Source organism: Anolis sagrei, chromosome X (assembly GCF_037176765.1).
Source record: "Anolis sagrei isolate rAnoSag1 chromosome X, rAnoSag1.mat, whole genome shotgun sequence".
Taxonomy (NCBI): Eukaryota; Metazoa; Chordata; class Lepidosauria; order Squamata; family Dactyloidae; genus Anolis; species Anolis sagrei.
This window is the reverse complement of record NC_090034.1, coordinates 77,317,664-77,339,125: the sequence shown is the minus strand read 5'-3', so window position 1 is coordinate 77,339,125 and position 21,462 is coordinate 77,317,664. Positions and strand designations below refer to the sequence as shown.

Sequence of the window (21,462 nt, the reverse complement as noted above, 5' to 3'; positions counted from 1 at the left end):
TATGTCAAGTTTGGTCCAGATCCATCATTGGGAGGGCTGCTTCTGAGACTCCCAAGTGGGGAGAGGGGAGCAGGCATGCTTGGTACATGGCAGCATGGTATGCCTGCATGGGAAAGGGAGAGAATGCAAGGCTGGAGGGAGGCTCACACCAGTTTGGCCCAATTTTGTCATTGGTAGGGTTCAGAATGCTCTTTGTTTCTAGGTGAACTATAAATCCCATCTCCCAAATGTCAAGGTCTCTTTCCCCCAAACTTCACATTTGTCCATATTGAGTATTCGTGCCAAGTTTGATCCAGATCTATCATTGTTTGAGTCCACAGTGCTCTCTGGATGTAGGTGAACTACAACTTCAAAACTCAAGGTCAATGTCCACCAAACCCTTCCAGTATTTTCTGTTGGTCATGGGAGTTCTGTGTGCCAAATTTGGTTCAATTCCATCGCTGGTGGAGTTCAGAATGCTCATTGATTGTAGGTTAACTATAAATCCCAGCAACTACAACTCCCAAATGAGAAAATCAATCCCCTTCCCCCAACCCCACCAGTATTCAAATTTGGACGTGTCAGGTATTTGTGCCAAATTTGGTCAAGTGGATGAAAATACATCCAACATATCAGATATTTCCGTTATGATTCGTAACAGTAGCAAAATTACAGTTATTAAGTAGCAATGAAAATAATTTTATGGTTGGGGGTCACCACAACATGAGGAAATGTATTAGGGGGTTGTTGCATTAGGAAGGTTGGGAACCACTGATCTAACAGAACCATGGTGACAAACTGTTCATTCTACCGTGCAGATGAACTTCAAGCTATCCTTGACTAGCCGTAAAATAAAAAGGGGGCATCACTTCCTTTCTTGCTCAGATTGTCCTTGGTTTTGTTGAGCTGACCCTTTGTGGCCCTGGAATGTTTCCTTCATGCTTGATGTTTCCTTTGTGATGATTTTTCAGGCGGAACCAGCCTGGCGATCGTGAGAAGGCCCTTTCTGTTCTCCTGCCACTGGTGGAGAGGCCTGAAGGGGCAGCCCCGGACCTGTACTGCATGTGTGGCCGCATCTATAAGGATATGTTCATCGATTCGGGTTTCACTGATACAGAGAAAAGAGACCAAGCTTTCTATTGGTGAGGAAGAGAAATGGCAACAGAGTGAACTTCACCTGGATATTAATTATTTGCTAGTGTTTTATTTTAATTGATTATTTACCTTTCATCAGTTTGATTTTATTATGCTATTTTGTGTTTGATTTTATTATGCAATTTTATATTGTTTATTTTATTTGTTTATTTTATATATTTTGTTACGATTTATTTTCCTGATTATCTTGTGTTTAATCATGTTGTAATATTTTGGGCTTGGCCTCATGTCAGCCACCCCGAGTTCCCTTTGAGGAGATGGTGGCGGGTTATAAATAAAGATATTTTTTTTGTCGTGTCAGGAGTGACTCCTAGTGTGAGAGAATTGGCCGTCTGCAAGAACGTTGCCCAGGGGACGCCTTAATGATTTGCTTTTTTAAAAATCATCCTTGTGGGAGGCTTCTGTCATGTCCCCGCATGAGGAGCTGGAGCTGATACAGGGAACTCATCCGCCTCTCGCCGGATTCGAATCTGTGACCTGTCAGTCTTCAGTCCTGCCGGCACAGGGGTTTAACCCACTGCACCACCGGGGGCTCCATAAATAAAGATTATTATTATTATTATTATTATTATTATTATTATTATTATTATTATTAGACCCTCTCATGACATTCTGTTCAGAATCTGTTCAGGATAAGTACTTTGAAAACACGTCTTGAGGTAGTTTCATATAAGAAAGTGGAGAAATTACATGTTTAGTTTTCAGAGTCTGAGATGCGCATTTGCTTTCAACTCCTCAGGTACCACAAGGCCTTTTTGACTGAGCCAAGCCTTCATGCCGGAATTAACTCTGTTGTCTTCCTCATTGCGGCTGGACACAAGTTTGAAACCTCTCCGCAGCTTCGGCAGATTGGTGTGTGGGGTCCTTCTCTTTTCTCTCGTATTAATGAGAATTTTGGACTCCTCATTCTATCATTGAAACAGTGACAGTTTTTACAGATGTATATGTGGTTAAAATAACTACTGGTTTATTTATTTCATGTCAATAGCATTGCATAAATAATTTAGTGTAGGACTGATAAAATAGAGGGAACACACACGGCTAAATAATTTTAGACCAAAAACAGGCAACAGCGACCGCATTGTCTGTAGCTTTAAACTGTTCTTCTTCCTCTATTCGTGAGACAGGGCATTGTGGACAAGCATACAGATGCGGAGTTATCTGTTCTGCTCCACAGTTGCACAAGGTGGAGGATTCTTCTAGGTAGCACCATTTTGCCAGATTGTCTTTTGATCTGCCCACTCCGTTTCTGAGTCTGTTAAGGGACTTCCAAGTGTCCCTAGAGAGAAGAACCTTGTGGGGGGCCATCCAGTTGGAGTTTCCTGGTTTAGCTGCTCAGAAGGATACTCTTGCTGCTGCTGGGTGAATGTTAAGAGGAGTGGTGGTTCTCATTAAGCTTTTCCTTGATTTGAGTCTATTGGGAGGAGGCTGATAGCCACGCAATGGGTGGCTTTCACAGTGTTCAATCTTATTTCTCTCACAATTGGCAGCAACTTCCCATTATGCATTGGGCGGGGCAATACCAGCTAGCTTATGGAGTCTATCAACAGATGGAGGTTTAAGACATCCTGTGATTATTCTGCATGTTTCGTTCACTTACTTCACTTGGGCAGACTTGTGCCAAATAGGGCAGGCATACTCGGCAGTTGAGTAAGACAAGTCCAGGGCTGATGTTCTTATTAATTTTGGGTCTGCACCCCATGTACTGCCAGTAAGTTTCCGCAGGATGTTACTGCGTGCAGTTACTTTGTGCTTGATGTTCACACAATGTTTCCTAAATGTCAGTGTTCGATCTAAGGTGACACCCACAACCAGAGAAAGGGGGACCTCCAATGATGGACCTGGACCAAACCTGGCACACAGAACCCCCATGACCAATTAAACCTACTGGAGGGGTTTGGGGGGACTGCCTCACCATCGTGGGAGTTGTAGTTTACCCTACAGCCAGAGAGCACACGGACCCCACCAATGATGCATCAACCAGGGGTCCCCAGTTGTTCTTGGCTTTCAACTCGGAGAAATCCTAACAGCTTGTAAACTGGCTGGGATTTCTGGGAGTTGTAGGCCAAAAACATCTGGGGACCCCAGGTTGATAACCACTGATCTAGAGCAAACATGCCCAACATAATAAACTTCAATCATTGATGGGAGTTTCTTGGGGTTCACCTGGCATGATGTGAGTTGTAGTTCACCCATAACTTTATGCATTTTGCACAATTAAAAACTGACTTTTTGAAATAACCCGGGCAATGCCGGGTCCCCAAGATAGTAATAAATAAAATATCTGGAAGGTCACTGGATTCGTGTAACTAACGAACCCAGTGCAGTTTAATATTGTTTATTATATCAAGACCTAAATAAATGTGAGAATATCCCTGATAAAACCCTCCTCTTCCATGGTTTGTTTCATCTTTAAACGAACCCCTCGCTCTCCTTTCTTTTTTTTCTAGGCGTGAAGTTGAGTTGTGTCTTGGGCCGGAAGGGCTGCTTGGAAAAAATGCAACAATACTGGGATGTGGGTTTTTACCTGGGCGCAAGTATCTTAACTGGCGACTTGGACAAAATCATCCAGGCTTCAGAGGTACTCTACAAGCTCAATGCCCCTGTCTGGTAAGTGGTGGAGGTTTTAAAGGAGATATGTGAGAATGACACTTCTCTGTCTATTCTGATCCTTCTGTCCACATCAAAAATGGTCTCTGCATGTGTACAGTGCATTGTGATCCTGGAGGGTCCAGAGGTGTTTTGCCACAGAAGTGTTAAATAGAAGCCTTGGTTTCTGGCTGTGGTGATATTTTGAACGGAAGGTTCCTCTTCTCTTACTTTCTTCTTCCCTTCATCCCCTTTCCATTCCTGGTGCAGGTACTTGACCTCTATCAAAGAAACCTATACGATCTACAGTCATTTCACTGCTCCTCCAGACACTTGGTCCCCCAAACAGGAGCTGGTTGATTTTTGGCTGGGATTTGTGATGGAGTGCTGCCAACCTTTTGTCTCTACGGAGCAGTGCCTGGTAAGGAAGCAGTGAAAGTTCGGTGCTTTGGTAATATGTCTACGAAATAACACCATTGCTTTTTCTTGTTGGAGATGTGGGAGAGATTCGCTTGGTTGCATTTTAATCTGAACCAATCCATTTTGCACTTCCTCAGGCTGTGGGGAAATGGGATCTCTGTCTTTAGTTTTCATACTTCTCTAAATTATGATATATTATGGAATATTGTGTACAATATATATAGATTTTCTGACACATGATCATTCATGGAGTAGTAAGTACAAATTATACGGATCTAATAATAGCAGGGAAATTAGTTTTCCCCAACCTTTCTAACTAAAGATGCCAACAATTAAACCTTTCCCTTATTGATTTAATTGATTTCATTCTTACAGCTTTCGGTTTCCTTTGTAATGTTTTCCCCATGCAGCTTGCACTGAGGCATTGAATGTTTACCTTTTTGGTTTGTTGGAATCCGCCCTGAGTTTCCTCAGGGAGATAGGACGGAATATACCGTATATACACGAGTATAAACCGACCTGAATATAAGCTGAGGCGCCTAATTTTACCACAAAAAAACTGGGAAAGCGTATTGACTCGAGTATAGGCCGAGGATGGGAAATGCAGCAGCTACTGGTCAAGTTCAAAATAAAAATAGATACCAATAAAATTACATTAATTGAGGCATCAGGAGGTTAAATATTTCTCAATATTTACCATATTTCAAAAGTAAACTAGCTATGTAAGTGGAAAAGTAGGGTCAACAAAAATAATATGGTATCAACAATAGCTTTGTAATAATAATAATAATAATAATAATAATAATAATAATAGAACTTCATTTATATCTCGCCCTATCTTCCCATGGGGACTCAGACCGGCTTCCAGCATACGAGGGTTGAATGAAAATGCCTCCACCTTCGTTACTTGAGTTTGGATAGGAATATTTTAATAAATCAAACACAGAAATAATTCTTAGAATGTGCTCTTTGACTACCTCTATTCACTTTTCCACATAATCACCAGACAATTGGATACATTTCTGCCAACGATGAACAAGTTTTCTGAAGACGTCACAGAAGAAGTCAACACTCTGTTTCCACAACCCATCGTGCACAGATCTTCTGATAGCCAAGCAAAGCAATAATGTGACCCACGCGTTCTTGTGAAATGCCGATTATGCTTGAAATTTCTCTCTGAGTGATATGATGATTGTCCTGAATCAATCTGTCAATCTTTTGCTTGTGAAACTCGGTGGTTGCTGTCACAGGACGTCCAACTCTTTGTTTGTCACGCAAGTCAGATGTTCCCACCTCAACATCTTTAAACTTACTCGCCCAGTGATGCACAATACTCACATCAACATAATCACCATAAACAGCTTGGATTTGCTGATGAATCTCCTTTGGGGTGACACCTTCTGCTGTCAAGAATTCAATGACTGCACGTTACTTAAGTCGCATTGACCGAACTTCTGCACAGGGTTCCATACTTTGTACTTTAACAACACAACCGTTCAATGCTAAGGCTTCCTGCCAAAAGGGAACTGTAGAGGAGAGTCTACTGAACAAGCCAGTACCTGCCGCATACCAGAACTGCCATCTGTTGAGGCAGTTACCCTCATCTGTTACCCTCATAGTAACAGGCAAACATTCAATGCCTATATAAACGATGCAGAGCTAGAAATATATCTATAATTATATATACTGATTTCACATGAAATGTTTGTAAATCCTCTCTCTATATATGTGCATTTCCCTCCTGCAATATTTGCAAGCCCTATATATCTATGTTTATATCACTATCCTTCTTCTGCAAGGACCTGAAAACCTGGTGGTTCCAGCAGGCTTTTAGAAATTATTAGCCCAGGCCCTACCCTGGCCATTAGTTAGAGTCCTGTTTTGCACTCTCCCCATTTCCCCAGCCCTATGTTTCCCCGTTGGCCCAGCCCTCTTATAGCTGTTCAGCAGGTTTTGGAAATAAATAGCCCCAGGTCCCACCCTGACCATCAGGCAGGACCCTGCTTGCACTTTACCCACTCCCCTGGCCCTAGTCTGCTTCTTTGTACTAGCCCAGCCCTCTCATAGTTGTCAAGGCCCACTCTGAAATTCTGGCCATTGGAAGCGGAACTTTTGCCCGATGGAAATTGTACTGGAACTGATTTTAATTTTAAATATGGATGACTGTTTTATAGTATTATGTCTATATTTTATCATTTATGGTTATTCTGTATGTTTTTTGTATCAATAATTGACTGCTTTACTTATTCTGGAAACCACCCTGTGTCGGAACCCAGAAGCCTTTAAAGAGCCAGACTCAGTAATATGTCCAAAAGAAACAGTTTATTAAATCAAACAAAGGACTCAGAGACACTTACTTCAGTGCCTCTGGTCAAAACTGAAAAGCAGCAGCAAGTTTTAGCTCAAAAAACCAACTTAAAAAATAATTCAGATTAGACAGAGATATAATCGGGATTAAACAGAGATATAATCCAGATTAAACTGGGTAACGTTCACAATCACCCAAAATAATGCAGTAGATAAGGAGCAAGCAAACAAAGGTCCGTGAAGCAAAAACCGTCGTCAAAAGTAGTCCAAAGTCGAATAAAGCCAAGTCCAAAGTTGCGAGGTTCCAAAGTCCACATAGGCAGCGTCTTCGTCATCAAAAGCAATCCGAAGTCAAGGAAGGGGAAATCCGCACTTATAAGAATCCAAGCCGGTCGGTAACACAAAGCAAAGCAGCAACCTGCAGAGTGCTGTTACCTTCCCGTCGGAGCGGTACCTATTGATCTAATCACATTTTCATGTTTTTGAACTGCTAGGTTGGCAGAAGCTGGAGCTAACAGTGGGAGCTCACACCGCAAATTCAGCAGCTCAGCAATTTAACTCGCTGTGCAAGTCCGTCTTAATAGAGCCACGGTTATCACAGCAGGTTAAACTGCCAGCTGCAGAAAATCTTGCTGACCGGAAGGTCGGAAGTTCAAGCCGCAGGTGGGGTGAGCTTCCACTGTCAGTCCTAGCTCTTCTGCTTAACTAGCAGTTCTAAAACAGAATGTGAGTAGATAAATAGGTACCGCTTTCCCGGGAAGGTAAAAGGCACCTCTGAAGATATGCGAGCAAGGCATCCATGGACAACAAGGCTCTTCAGGCATGAAAAAATAGAACAACAACACCTCCATGTGGCCGAGTTGAGCACAGCCTCCAGATGCCGGAAATGGGGAAAAACAGGGAAGCCTTGCCTCTGTCTATCTACTGTTTGTTTTTGTTAATTTGTATAACGACGTTGCGTTTGCCATAAATGTATTCTGTCATCTGCTTTGAGTCCCCTCAGGAAAATAGAGTGGAATATAAATATATTATTATTATTATTATTATTATTATTATTATTATTATTAATAATGTGGTCTTGACTTGGGTTATGCTAAATTGGGGAAAAGCCTAAATCCTGACCCAGATTCAGACTTCCCCCCACTTCAAGGGTGTCTGGACTGGTTCCTAAGCAGTCCTTTTGGGGAGCTCGGGCTGATAATCTCTTGCAGACATTAAAGCTTTCCCTGCTATCATCCTTGACAGGTGTTGATTCTTGACCTGGGCCGGGTCTTGCAACCAGCCCGGCTCTGTGTCTGCGATCAAGAGACAAAAAAATCTGTCACCCTCAGTCATATCTGCTCCCTGGAAGAGGTATGTCTGGAATCTTACTTTATTTTTCCTCGCTGTTTCCCCAGTAGCTCTGACAACAATGAGCAACTTTCAGTTCACAGACCCCATATTCCTCAACCATCTTGTTATGTTAATGTCTCTAATCAGTGGTTACTTAAACTATCAATCCTTCCTACCACCCCTCAAAAAATAAAACTGTGCTCGAGACATTTTCCAGAATCTCCGTAACCTTTTGGAGAAAAATGGCAATCACAAGCATTTGTAAATCACAACCTTTTGTAAAAGTATGATCTTCTAGAGAAGAGCAAAAAAAAAAAAAACTTGTCTGCGTAAAATTTTCTCTTTAGTGGTATATATCCACATGTACTTATGCAAGGCAATTTAGTTTTCAGTTGTTAGACTGATGACCTAGTTGTCTCTGGTCTGTTAGGAACAGAGATTATTCCAATGCACAAAATATTGCAATTCTTAAGAAGTTCTTTTTTCAGTGTCCAAAAACATCTCCTCTCCCATAAAATATATTGTTTCGATATTATGCTCTCAAGAGACAAAAAAAGCAAACTTCATTAAAAGTAACATATTTGGTTTACTCACAACCTTCAGGTATTCAGCATACAGGTAGATAACTCGTCAATCCATTTACAGATGGGTTTGAAGTAGTTTCTCTCTGCAGATAGCACAGTTTATCTGTTTGCTCTTAACAGTCCAAAGTCTTAACAGTCTAAGAGTTGTAACACAGTCTGAGGTCTGAGCAGTCTCAGATCTGATCATGTGGTCTGCAGCCCCGCCCACAACACCAAGAAACATAGAGTAAAAGGAAAGCTGCGTACCAAAATGTACATATACAATAGAGCAAGCAAATAGAGTCATATACAAAAAAAATACTAGTGGAAGCTTGAAAAAGGTTGCTATCTCCAACAGTTGACATCAAATATTTAATTAACATATCAATACAATGCCCTGAATGAAACCGAACCAAGGTTTTGAAGCCTGGAAAGCTATTCTCATGGAACCTATTCCTGAGTAGACATTCCTAGAATCAAGTTGTCTGTACTGAATGAGAAAAATGTGCAATTTGATAAGGATTAAATCTGGACCTTCCCATGTAAGTTTGACTGTACATTGGTTCTTTGACCCCACTCCTTGCATGGATGTGGTCCAGGAATCCATTTCAAACAGGAATTTGTTGCTTCCAGATATTCCTTCCCCACGCACGTGCGCACACACACAAGACTACACTGTTCCGAACCATGGACTATAATTTATGTGTTTTCACCTCTTCGCTCTCTCCACTACAGGAAGGCATTTCTACTTGGACGTTTCCAGTATCTTCCATTCGTGGAATCAGGTGATTTGAGTAGTAGGGGACTTTAAAATGCATGTTCATGTATCATATTGTATAGACCAGAGTTTCTTAACCTGGGGGTCAGGACCCATGAGCGGGTGACAGAGGGGTCGCCAAAGACCATCTGAAAACACAGTATTTTCTGTTGGTCATTGGGGTTCTGTGTGGGAAGTTTGGCACAATTCTATTGTTGGTGGGGTTCAGAATGCTCTTTGATTGCAGATGAACTATAAATTCCAGCAATTACAACTCCCAAATGATGAAATCAATCTCCCCCCCCCCCCCAACCCCACCAGTATTCAAATTTGGGCATATTGGGTATTTGTGACAAATTTGGTCCAGAAAATGAAAATACATCCTGCATATCAGATATTTGCATTATGATTCATAACAGTAGTAAAACTACAGTTAAGAAGTGGCAACAAAAATTATTTTATGGTTGGGGGTCACCACAACATGAACTGTGTTAAGGGGTCACGGCATTAGGAAGGTTGAGAAACACTGGTCTAGCCTGTTGCGCCACTGCAGCCTCCAATACTAATACTTTTATGTCAATCCACTTTGAGTCCCCTTTGGGTAGATAAAGCAATGTATAAATAAATATAATAATAATAATAATAATAATAATAATAATTATTATTATTATTATTATCATTATCATTATTATTATTATTATTATTATTATTATTATTATTTAATCTGCTCTGAATAGCAGCAGCTTTTCAGGGACTTGGATAGAGAGGTTTTCCCCATTGCTTGCTACCTCATTATTTTAATTGAAATTCCCAGGGATTCAACTTGGGGCCTTCCCTTTGCAAAGCAGGCACTCTTTGCTTTTGAACTTTGGCCCCTTGGTGACTTCATTATGTCTTCCATCCCAGTTAATAATAATAATAATAATAATAATAATAATAATAATAGTTGATGTCACAATCCCAGGTCACAGCAGGATTGCAGAGAAACAACAGGAAAGAAAAGCTGACACAATATAAGGATTTAAAGATCCTGCACTTAAATACAATCGGCGCTGACAAAATTACCATCTGCCAGTTGCAGAAGGCCACTTTACTGGGATCTGCACGCATTATTCGCCGATACATCACACAGTTCTAGACACTTGGGAAGTGTCCAACGTGTGATTAAATTCAACAGCCAGCAAAGTGTCTGCTGTGGACTCATCTTGTTGTGTTTCAAATAATAATAATAATAATAATAATAAGGATCACCGCCTTGTCGGGGCGGTGGATCAGCAAAGGATCACCGCCTTGTCGGGGCGCTGGAGCTTGAGCACCTCAATGATGTCATGAGCGAAACCGTGAAGGGACACCCAAGACGGGACGGTTGTGGCAGAGAGGTCAGACCAAGCGTGATCCCTGGGGAAGGCAATGGCAAACCACTCCAGTATCCTTGCCAAGAAAACTAAATGGACCAGTACAACCAGAGATATGTCGGTATGCCATTGGAAGATGGGACTCCCAGGTCGGAAGATGGCCAAAATGCTACTGGGGAGGAGCAGAGGATAAGTTCAACTAGCCCCAGATGTGATGACGCAGCTAGCTCAAAGCCGAAAGGAAGGCTAGCGGCCGACGGTACTGGAGGTGAACGACGAATCCGATGCTCTAAAGATCAACACACCATAGGAACCTGGAATGTAAGATCTATGAGCCAGGGCAAATTGGATGTTGTTATTGGTGAGATGTCAAGACTAAAGATAGACATTCTGGGGGTCAGCGAACTGAAATGGACTGGAATGGGCCACTTCACATCAGATGACCACAAGATCTACTACTGTGGACAAGAGGAACATAGAAGAAATGGAGTAGCCTTCATAATTAATAAGAAATTAGCTAAAGCGGTGCTTGGATACAACCCAAAAAATGACAGAATGATCTCAATTAGAGTGCAAGGAAAGCCTTTCAACATTACAGTGATCCAAATATACGCCCCAACCACAGCTGCTGAAGAAGCAGAAGTAGATCAGTTCTATGAGGATCTGCAGGACCTACTGGATAATACACCAAAAAGAGACATTATTTTCATTACAGGAGACTGGAATGCCAAGGTGGGAAGTCGAATGACAACTGGGATCACAGGCAAGCATGGTCTGGGAGAACAAAATGAAGCGGGACGCAGGCTGATAGAATTTTGCCAGGAAAACTCGCTGTGTATAACGAATACTCTCTTCCAACAACCTAAAAGACGGCTTTATACATGGACCTCACCAGACCAGTCAACATCGAAACCAGATTGACTACATCCTTTGCAGCCGAAGGTGGCGGACATCCATCCAGTCGGTGAAAACAAGACCTGGGGCTGACTGTAGCTCAGATCACGAACTTCTTATTGCTCAATTTAGAATAAAACTAAAGAGATCAGGGAAAATACACAGACCAGTTAGATATGATCTCACTAACATTCCTAGCGAATATACAGTGGAAGTGAAGAACAGATTTGAAGGACTAGATTTAGTAAACAGAGTCCCAGAAGAACTATGGACAGAAGTCCGCGACATTGTTAAGGAGACGGCAACAAAGTACGTCCCAAAGAAAAAGAAAACCAAGAAGGCAAAATGGTTGTCTGCTGAGACACTGGAAGTAGCCCAAGAAAGGAGGAAAGCAAAAGGAAACAGTGATAAGGGGAGATATGCCCAGTTAAATGCGCAATTCCAGAGGTTAGCCAGAAGAGATAAGGAACTATTTTTAAATAAGCAATGCATGGAAGCGGAAGAAGACAACAGAATAGGAAGGACAAGAGACCTCTTCCAGAAAATTAGAAACATTGGAGGTAAATTTCAGGCAAAAATTGGTGTGATAAGAAACAAAGATGGCAGGGACCTAACAGAAGCTGAAGAGATCAAGAGAAGGTGGCGAGACTATACAGAAGATCTGTATAGGAAGGATAATAATATTGAGGATAGTTATGACGGTGTGGTGAATGAATTAGAACCAGACATCCTGAGGAGTGAGGTTGAATGGGCCTTAAGAAGCATTGCTAACAACAAGGCAACAGGAGACGACGGGATCCCAGCTGAACTGTTTAAAATCTTAAAAGATGATGCTGTCAAGGTGATGCATGCCATTTGCCAGCAAATATGGAAAACACAAGAATGGCCATCAGACTGGAAAAAATCAACTTATATCCCCATACCAAAAAAGGGAAATGCGAAAGACTGCTCCAACTTCCATACAGTGGCCCTTATTTCTCATGCCAGTAAGGTAATGCTCAAGATCCTGCAAGGAAGACTCCAGCAATACATGTAACAAGAGTTGCCAGATGTTCAAGCTGGGTTTAGAAAAGGCAGAGGAACGAGAGACCAGATTGCCAATATCCGCTGGATAATGGAGAAAGGCAGGGAGTTTCAGAAAAACATCTACTTCTGCTTCATTGACTATTCTAAAGCCTTTGACTGCGTGGATCATAATAAATTGTGGCAAGTTCTTGGTGGGATGGGCATCCCAAGCCACCTTGTCTCTCTCCTGAGGAATCTGTACAAGGACCAAGTAGCAACAGTCAGAACTGACCACGGAACAACAGACTGGTTCAAGATTGGGAAAGGCGTACGGCAAGGCTGCATACTCTCACCCAACCTTTTTAACTTGTATGCAGAACACACCATGCGATGTGCGGGCCTGGATGAATGCAAAGCTGGGGTGAAAATTGCTGGAAGAAATATTAACAACCTCAGATATGCAGATGACACCACTCTGATGGCCGAAAGCGAGGAGGAGCTGAGGAGCCTTCTAATCAAGGTGAAAGAAGAAAGCGCAAAAGCCGGGTTGCAGCTAAACGTCAAAAAAACCAAGATTATGGCAACAAGAATGATTGACAACTGGAAAATAGAGGGAGAAACCGTGGAAGCCGTGACAGACTTTGTATTTCTAGGTGCAAAGATTACTGCAGATGCAGACTGTAGCCAGGAAATCAGAAGACGCTTACTTCTTGGGAGGAGAGCAATGTCCAGTCTCGATAAAATAGTGAAGAGTAGAGACATCAGACTGGCAACAAAGATCCGCCTAGTCAAAGCCATGGTATTCCCTGTAGTCACCTACGGATGTGAGAGCTGGACCTTAGGGAAGGCTGAGCGAAGGAAGATCGATGCTTTTGAGCTGTGGTGTTGGAGGAAAGTGCTGAGAGTGCCTTGGACTGCGAGAAGATCCAACCAGTCCATCCTCCAGGAAATAAAGCCCGACTGCTCACTGGAGGGAAAGATACTGGAGACAAAGTTGAAGTACTTTGGCCACATCATGAGAAGACAGGAAAGCCTAGAGAAGACAATTATGCTGGGGAAAGTGGAAGGCAAAAGGAAGAGGGGCCGACCAAGGGCAAGATGGATGGATGGCATCCTTGAAGTGACTGGACTGACCTTGAGGGAGCTGGGGGTGGTAACAGCTGACAGGGAGCTCTGGCGTGGGCTGGTCCATGAGGTCATGAAGAGTCGGAGACGACTGAACGAATGAACAACAACAACAACAACAACAATAATAATAATAATAATAATAATAATAATATGCCAGAAGAACAGAAAGGCAACAAACGGAAAAGCAGGGGCACAAAAGACCAGTTATTAATTGACAAAATGATTCTGGAGAACTGCAAAAGCTGAAAAACCAATCTTCACGTGACATGGGTTGACTACAGAAAAGCCTTTGGCTCACTCCCATACAGTTGTATCATCAAGTGTCTAGACACCATTGGAATTTGTAAAAATGTTGACACTTTTATTGAAAATATGATGAAGCACTGGAAAACTGAACTGTTCGTTGGAAATGAAAACTATGGACTTGTCAACATCAGAAGAGGAATTTTGCAGGGAGATTCATTTTCCCTACTACTCTTCATCATTGTCATGATCCCTCTGTCAACAATCTTACAAAAAAAAAAAAAAAAAAAACCTCGGCTATCAAACATCTCAGAGATCTCACAAAATTTCACATCTGCTATACATGGATGACCTGAAGCTGTATGGGAAAACCAAAACTGAAATCCAGTCTCTGACTAACACTGTCCGATTCTTTAGCACTGATATCAACATGGAGTTTGGTTTGGACAAATAGTCGACAGTGGCACTGAAGAGGGGAAAAATAATTTAAAGTGAGGGCATAAATATGCCTAATGGTCAAGCGATAAAGTGTCACCAGTCAGAGGCCTATAAATATCTGGGCATACTATAGCTGGACAACATCACACATGAACATGTGAAAACTGTGGTCAGCAAAGAGTACAATCAAAGGGTCAGAAAAAGTCTCAAAAGCAAGCTCAATGGAGGCAGTACCATCAAGGCCATAAACACCTGGGCCATACCTGTCATAAGATATACTGCTGGCATCATAAACAGGATGCAGGCAGAACTGGACAATTTGGACAGAAAAACAAGAAAATTCATGACAATTCATAATTCACTACATCTTTGCAGTGATGTTGACTGGCTTTATCTACCCAGAAGGTCTGGTGGCAGAGGACTCTTACAAATAAAACAAGTAGTTGAAGAAGAAAAATACGCTCTGGCAGAATATGTCAAGGAAAGCCAAGAACCTGCTTTAATTGAAGTCAGTAATCAGAAACTTCTCAAAGCACAGCAACAAAGCATTGCATGGGCGGTTCCTTGACAAAATTGAAGGAAAAGTTGATAAGGAGAAGACCTGGTTATGGCTCATGAATGGAACCCTGAAGAAGGAGACAGAAGGCCTGATTCTTGCAGCCCAGGAGCAAGCCATCAGAACAAATGCAAATAAGGCCAGGGTCGATCCAAAATGCAGACTGTGCAAGGAAGCTGATGAAACCATGGACCATATCCTCAGTTGTTGCAAGAAAATCACACAGATGGACTACAAACAGAGGCACAACTCTGTGGCCCAGATGATTCACTGGAACTTCTGTCACAAGTACCACCTGCCAGCAGTGCAGAATTGGTGGGATCATAAACCCACAAAGGTCGTGGAAAATGAACATGCAAAAATACTGTGGGGCTTTCGAATCCAGACTGACAAAGTTTTGGAACATAATACACCAGACATCATGATTGTGGAAAAGCAAAAAGTCTGGATTATTGATATCGCCATACCAGGTGACAGTCACATTGAGGAAAAACAACAGGAAAAACTTAGCCACTATCAAGACCTCAAAATCGAACTGCAAAGGCTCCGGCATAAACCAGTACAGGTGGTCCCAGTGGTCATTAGCACACTGGGTGCCATGCCAAAAGATCTCAGCCAGCATTTGGAAACAATAAACATCGACAAAATCACAATTTGTCAACTGCTAAATGCCACCTTACTTGGATCTGTGCGCATCATTTGAAAATACATCACACAGTCCTAGACGCTTGGGAAGTGTTCGACTTGTGATTTTGTGATACGAAATCCAGCATATAGATCTCGTTTTCTGTGACATACTGTACTTTTGTGCCAGTAAAATAATAATAACAATATTTATTTTTAGGCTACCCTATCTTTCCTGGGGGATTCAGTGAGGTTTATACACACAAAGCCAAATATTCAGTGCCCGTCATATACCAAAACATTAGAACAATAAACATAATATGGAATAATAACAGCATTACACAAATCAAATGAAATTAAATATCAAAATAAAAACACCTAATCGCTAAACAAGTACATTTGAAAGCATGGTCAACAATAAAACATCTAACGTAGTCAACACAATTAAAAATTGGGTAAGCATTTGGCTGTTAACTTGTTCTTAACTGTACCATAATGGCCACGAAGTACAGATAGGACAGCCTTTCCTATCTTTTCAATGGCATTACTAAATTGCTCCTCCCCCCCCCCCCCCCCCAATATGCCAAAGTGCAAATTTCAGAGGTGGCATCAGAAAACGTAAGAAACTACCTTCTGTAGTCACTGCCTTGACTACCCATAACTTTTAAAGATTTCAGGCAGATGTGTACGTCACAACTGGAACCCTTTTGAAAACAGTGATTTGGAAAGTATGGAACATAGAATTATCCGCATAGAAAGCAGGTGCTCTGTCCCTCAGTTGCCACTCCTTCCTTCATCTCCTCCTTCTTTTGGACTGGCTCTCCCATCTTCTTTGCAAGGACTATCTATAGATTGAACATGCTTTTGTGTCTCCTAATCCTAGATACCACTGAGTGGGTCAGCTGTGTATGAAATGTGCTAGCCAGGCTACAGGTGAAAGTGCATAGTGTTGTCAAAGGCTTTCATGGCTGGAATCACTGGGTTGCTGTGAGGTTTCCGGCTGTATGGCCATGTTCCAGTAGCATTCACTCCTGACGTTTCAAAAATATAAATACACTCCACTTGCTTCACTTCCAACCTCTGAAGATGCCATTAGCCACAGATGGAGTCAAAACATTGGGAGAGAATGCTACAGGAACATGGACAGACAGCCCAAAAAACATTCAGCAACCCAGAAATGCATAATTCTGACTTTTCCAAACACTCAATCAAAACTTTGATTTCTAAGATACCACCTCTTGGATAATAAAAAATACCCCCAGTGTGGATAATACCAGAAACAGACACTCCTTGTAGGGCATCCTTGAGTGGCTGTGTTGCCTGGAAGATTCTGGGAGTTGTAGCAACATCCCTTTGTGAAGAGAAGGAGGGATTTCAGTGCATATGGAAGACCTTCTATCATTATTTTCTTTTCTTACCAGTATTTCCAAATGTGATGAACGGTGTTGCTTCCTCTATGTGCTGCACACGGCCGAAGACTTCCAGTTGTATTTCCCTTCCCAGCACCATTGCCACTGGTGAGTGCAAGGAAGGGGGTTTAAGCTGCGGAAATATAAGCAAACCAAATGTCTTTTGTGTTGTTGAAGGCTTTCATGGCTGGAATCACTGCTCTGCTGTGAGTTTTCTGGTCTGTCTGGCCATGTTCCAAAAGCATTCTCTCCTGACATTTCACCTACATCTATGGCAGGCATGCTCGGAGGTTGTGAGGTTTGTTGGAAACTATGCAAGTGGGGTATGTTTTATATATATATATATATATAAATGTCTAGGGTGGGAGAAAGAACTCTTGTCTGTTTGAGGCATGTGTGAATTATTTATTTATTTATTTAGAGTTTTTATAACCCGGTCTTCTCAACCTCCGGAGAGGGACTCAGGCCGGCTAACAACAGAGGATTCAATACAGTAAGATAAAAACAAATATACATCATCAATATAAAATGCATTAAAATACAGTTCATACAAATTACAAAAAGGTCAGTTCGTCAGAGTGAAATCACAAATCCATCGCCATCCGCCAGTAAGGTCAGCACTTATTGACTCAATCATCATTCTGCAAATGCAGTATCCCAAAGCCATGATTTTACCAGCTTTCTAAAAGTCAGGAGGGAAGAGGAGGATCTAATCTCCATCAGGAGGGAGTTCCAGAGCCGAGGGGCGACCACCGAGAAGGCCCTGTCCCTCGTTCCCATCAAACGCGATTGCGAGGGTGGTGGGACCGAAAGCAGGTCCCCTCCAGAAGATCTTAACAATCTTGATGGTTCATAGGGGAGAATCCGTTCGGACAGGTAAATTGGGCCTGAACCGTTTAGGGATTTATAGGCCAACACCAGCACTTTGAATTGTGCTCGGAAGCTGATTGGCCACCTTGATTAGCATTTAACCTTGTTTCAATTGGCCACCTTGATTAGCATTTAAGCAGCTTCAAAATTGCTCTTTACTGTCCTGATTTTAGAGTTTTTTTTTAATACTGGTAGTCAGATTTTGTTCATTTTCGTGGTTTTCTCCTTTCTGTTGAAATTGTCCAAATGCTTGTGGATTTCAATTGCATCTCTGTGAAGTCTGACATAATGGTTGCCAGGGTAGTCCATGAAAATGAGCAAAATCTGGCTACCGGTATTTCAAAACTCTAAAATCAGGACAGTAAATAAAGAACAACACTAAAATAAAAAAAACAGGGAATTCCAGACAGGAAACACTCAGGGCCAGCTAACATCTCCCAATCAAGGATTTCCCCAGGCAGAAAGCAGCCAGACTTTGAAGCTGCAAGGTCATTCAAGGTGGCCAATTGCAACATTCACCCACCAACAGACAAGAGTTCTTTTTCCCCACCCTGCACATTCCACAGATATGTAAACCCCACTTGCCTTGTTTCCAACAGACCTCACAACAGCGCTTCCAGATAGCATTTTTTAAACAGGGACAAAACATCCCGGGACTTCAGAAGAGGGTCACATACAGACCTGTAGGTCCCAGGATTTCTGACTCGGTTGTCCAGACTTGATGCTTTGTTGTGAGATTTAGAGGCTCCCAAGATAGCCATTGAGGGACTTCCACCAGAAACTTTGGCAGTTTTTTTTAAAAAACCTGCAAGATGCAGATAAGTAGATAAGCAGAGAATCACTGCCACAAATCACTGCAAAAGTTCAATTCTTTGTCCTGGCCAAAGAAACTGTGCCCTCCAGGCGTTTCATGGAGTATCTGCCACATAAACAAAGTTTACAGGGTAGGACCACTTCTGCCCAAGCCAGCACTGCACAATCAAATGGAAACACACACTTTCAAACCAGGAATAGAACTTTGTCATTATTGACACTTTTTAGAGCCTGGTTGCCTGGCCATCTGTCCAGACAGATTTGGCTGTGCCCTTGTGGCATTAAACAACAGGGTGCTGTTCCTGGGTTATACATACCTGTTCCTGATTGCTCTTCTTGTGAAAAGATGTACAAGGGGTATTTTTTAAGTAAGGTCCGTTGGAACATAAGTACACAACAAAAGTTTATTTCAAAAAAGTAAATTTATTTTCAGAAAGTACATACTTCACTCTATTTTTTGACATAGTTGCCAAGTTTGTTCAAACACTTATCATACCTCTGAACCAATTTTAAAATACCCTCTTCATAAAAACTTGCCGCCTGCTCCGATAACCAAATCGTCTGTAATCAAAGAAGGGCGACCGGAGCGGTGCGCATCATGGACGTTGTCACGGCCATCTTTGAATTGTCGTACCCACTTACGCACTTTGCTTTCACTCATAACAGTATCACCGTACACTTCACAAATCTGTCAATGAATTTCTGCAGCAGGCAGGTTCCTTGCTGACAAAAACTGTATCACTGAGCCAACCTCACATGCGGCGGGTGAGTTGATAGTCTTAAACATCAACTCACAGAACAGAACCGTACAGGTTAGCTACAGAGCGGAAACTGAGCACAGTTGTTCCCGAGGCACGACGAACGCGCTCGTTGCGGTATGCGCGCAAACTACTAGTGTCTACAACAAAATACCCCTCATACAATGTTAACTAGGGGGCCACAACTTTGTCCTGGCCCAAGAAAATGTGCCCTCCACACGTTTCATAAAGTTTCTAGCACACAAAGTTTTTGCCTTCTACGCAAGTGTCGTCTTCTTTTTAGAAACCGATCAATCAGGAGCAAACATCTAAAACCTGGGAACAAACCCAGATAAAAAACCCAATGATTTCCGATTGCAGGGACACACAAACATGCAATGATCTGCATATTTGGCTCAAAACCACAATATTCCCGCATCTAGAAATCTCACATTTTTTGCCTTTTGTAGCTATTGCTTCCAAGTTTACAGGGAATGGCGGCTGGCCACCCTCCTGTTTGCGGCAGAAGCTCCTGGGATAAAGGTATTGTCTGGACGGGCCCAACCCCTGAGGATGCCTGCCATAGATGTGGGAGAAACATCAGGAGAAATTGCTTCTGGAACATGGCCAGACAGTCCGGAAAATTCCCACAACCCAAATATTTTTTTGTTTTCTCACTTGGGGAAAGGGAAGGACTTCTAGGAAAAGGGTGGGCATCTTCTTGAAAGAGGGCACAAGTGCATGTTTTGCCCTCAGGGATCTGTCATTGCGCACACCCACTCCAAATCCAGAAAGCATAGGTTTTTTCAGGCTTTTTAAAAATGTGTAAATATGCAGCTATTGGAGTAAAATCTTGTCATCACCTTGCTTAGGTTTTGCAATCTCGTCCGTTCTTTCATGGCAGAGATGGGAGAGGAAGGTGATGGCTGCAGCTCTCCGGAGGAGCTAGAGGTGAGCTGGAGAAAGACCCTACTGCTCAGGAATGTCACTCTGGAATGTGAAAGAATAAATTTGAGGATGAGCCTCACAATGGCTGACCTTCATGGCCAATAGCTAACACACAGTAGAGGCTGTCTAGACAATGCATCCCCAAGATATTTTGCTGCAAATGACAGTAAGCAAAATGTCCCTTTTTGTGATGAATTAATGAATTTATTTTCCGTGAATACAGGCAGTCCCTGAGTTACAAAAATCCAATTTACAAACGACTCAAAGTTTAAAATGGGGGCGAGACAACAGGAAGTCAGAGAAATCTATTCCTCGGATGAGAAATTCACTGCTGGAAGTTATCATGGGGAAAAGAAGTTTCCCATGAAGCTTTCTCACCAATTTTTCAAAATCCAATTATCACAGGGACAGAACATGCGGTATAATCAAGGGCATAGACAACAAAACAAACACCACAGGAGTATTAACCCTTCCCTATGCTATCCAAAGTGTGTGTGTGCATATATATATATATATATATATATATATATATATATATATACACACATGCACACACACCCCTGCATGCATATACATATACATAGTAAACGTAAAAGTTTCCCCTGATATTAAGTCTAGTCGTGTCGGACTCTGGGGGATGGTGCTCATCTCCATTTCTAAGCCAAAGAGCCGGCGCTGTCCGTAGAAGTCTCTAAGGTCATGTGGCCGGCATGACTGCATGGAGTGACATTACCTTCCTGCCAGAGCAGTACCTATTGATCTACTCACATCTGCATGTTTTCAAACTGCTAGGTTGGCAGAAGCTGGGCCTAACAGTGGGAACTCACCTTACTCCCTGGATTCTTTTCTTTTTATAAATAATCTTTATTCACATTTTCATTAAGAGACATATATAAAACAGACATAGAGGGGTAGGAGGGGGGAGAGATGGGGGAGGAGGGAGGCAAAAGGGGGGGGTGATGGGCGGGTAAAGGGAAAAGAAAGGGGAATGGGGTGACGGTGGGAGATTGGGCTCAAGGGGTTAGGGGGAGGGGCGGGGGGGGTACAGTTTAAAAAAAAGCTTGACTTCCTAAATAGTCTGCGGGGTAAACCAGGGGTTTGTTGTAGCCTTTCTTCATCTCATCTTAGTTGTTTCCACTTCCTCCTACCCCAGCATTCTGGAGTAATGTTTTTCTTTTCCTTTAAGTATGACCTCATTGGTTCCCAGTCTGTCCTTCTTTTCTTGCTTTTATCGAACATTAGATTAGCTAGTGAGTCCATTTCCATTAGGTCCCTGGCTTTTAGTAGCCAGTCTTCCGTTGTTGGGAGCTCTCTCTTTTTCCACTTGCTCGCCAAGACGG

General features: G+C 42.3%; 1 protein-coding gene across 1 annotated transcript in view; it reads left to right on the top strand.

The window, feature by feature from the left end:
- MAP3K6 (mitogen-activated protein kinase kinase kinase 6) overlaps nt 1–21,462 on the top strand; it is a 136,481-nt gene that overhangs the window by 74,961 nt on the left and 40,058 nt on the right. The window contains exons 7-14 of the mRNA XM_060784402.2: nt 951–1,121; nt 1,874–1,986; nt 3,585–3,744; nt 3,994–4,144; nt 7,696–7,803; nt 9,081–9,130; nt 16,767–16,862; nt 20,047–20,125. Of these exons, the coding sequence (XP_060640385.2) occupies nt 951–1,121; nt 1,874–1,986; nt 3,585–3,744; nt 3,994–4,144; nt 7,696–7,803; nt 9,081–9,130; nt 16,767–16,862; nt 20,047–20,125 (928 nt within the window). The remainder of the gene's footprint in view (nt 1–950; nt 1,122–1,873; nt 1,987–3,584; nt 3,745–3,993; nt 4,145–7,695; nt 7,804–9,080; nt 9,131–16,766; nt 16,863–20,046; nt 20,126–21,462) is intronic.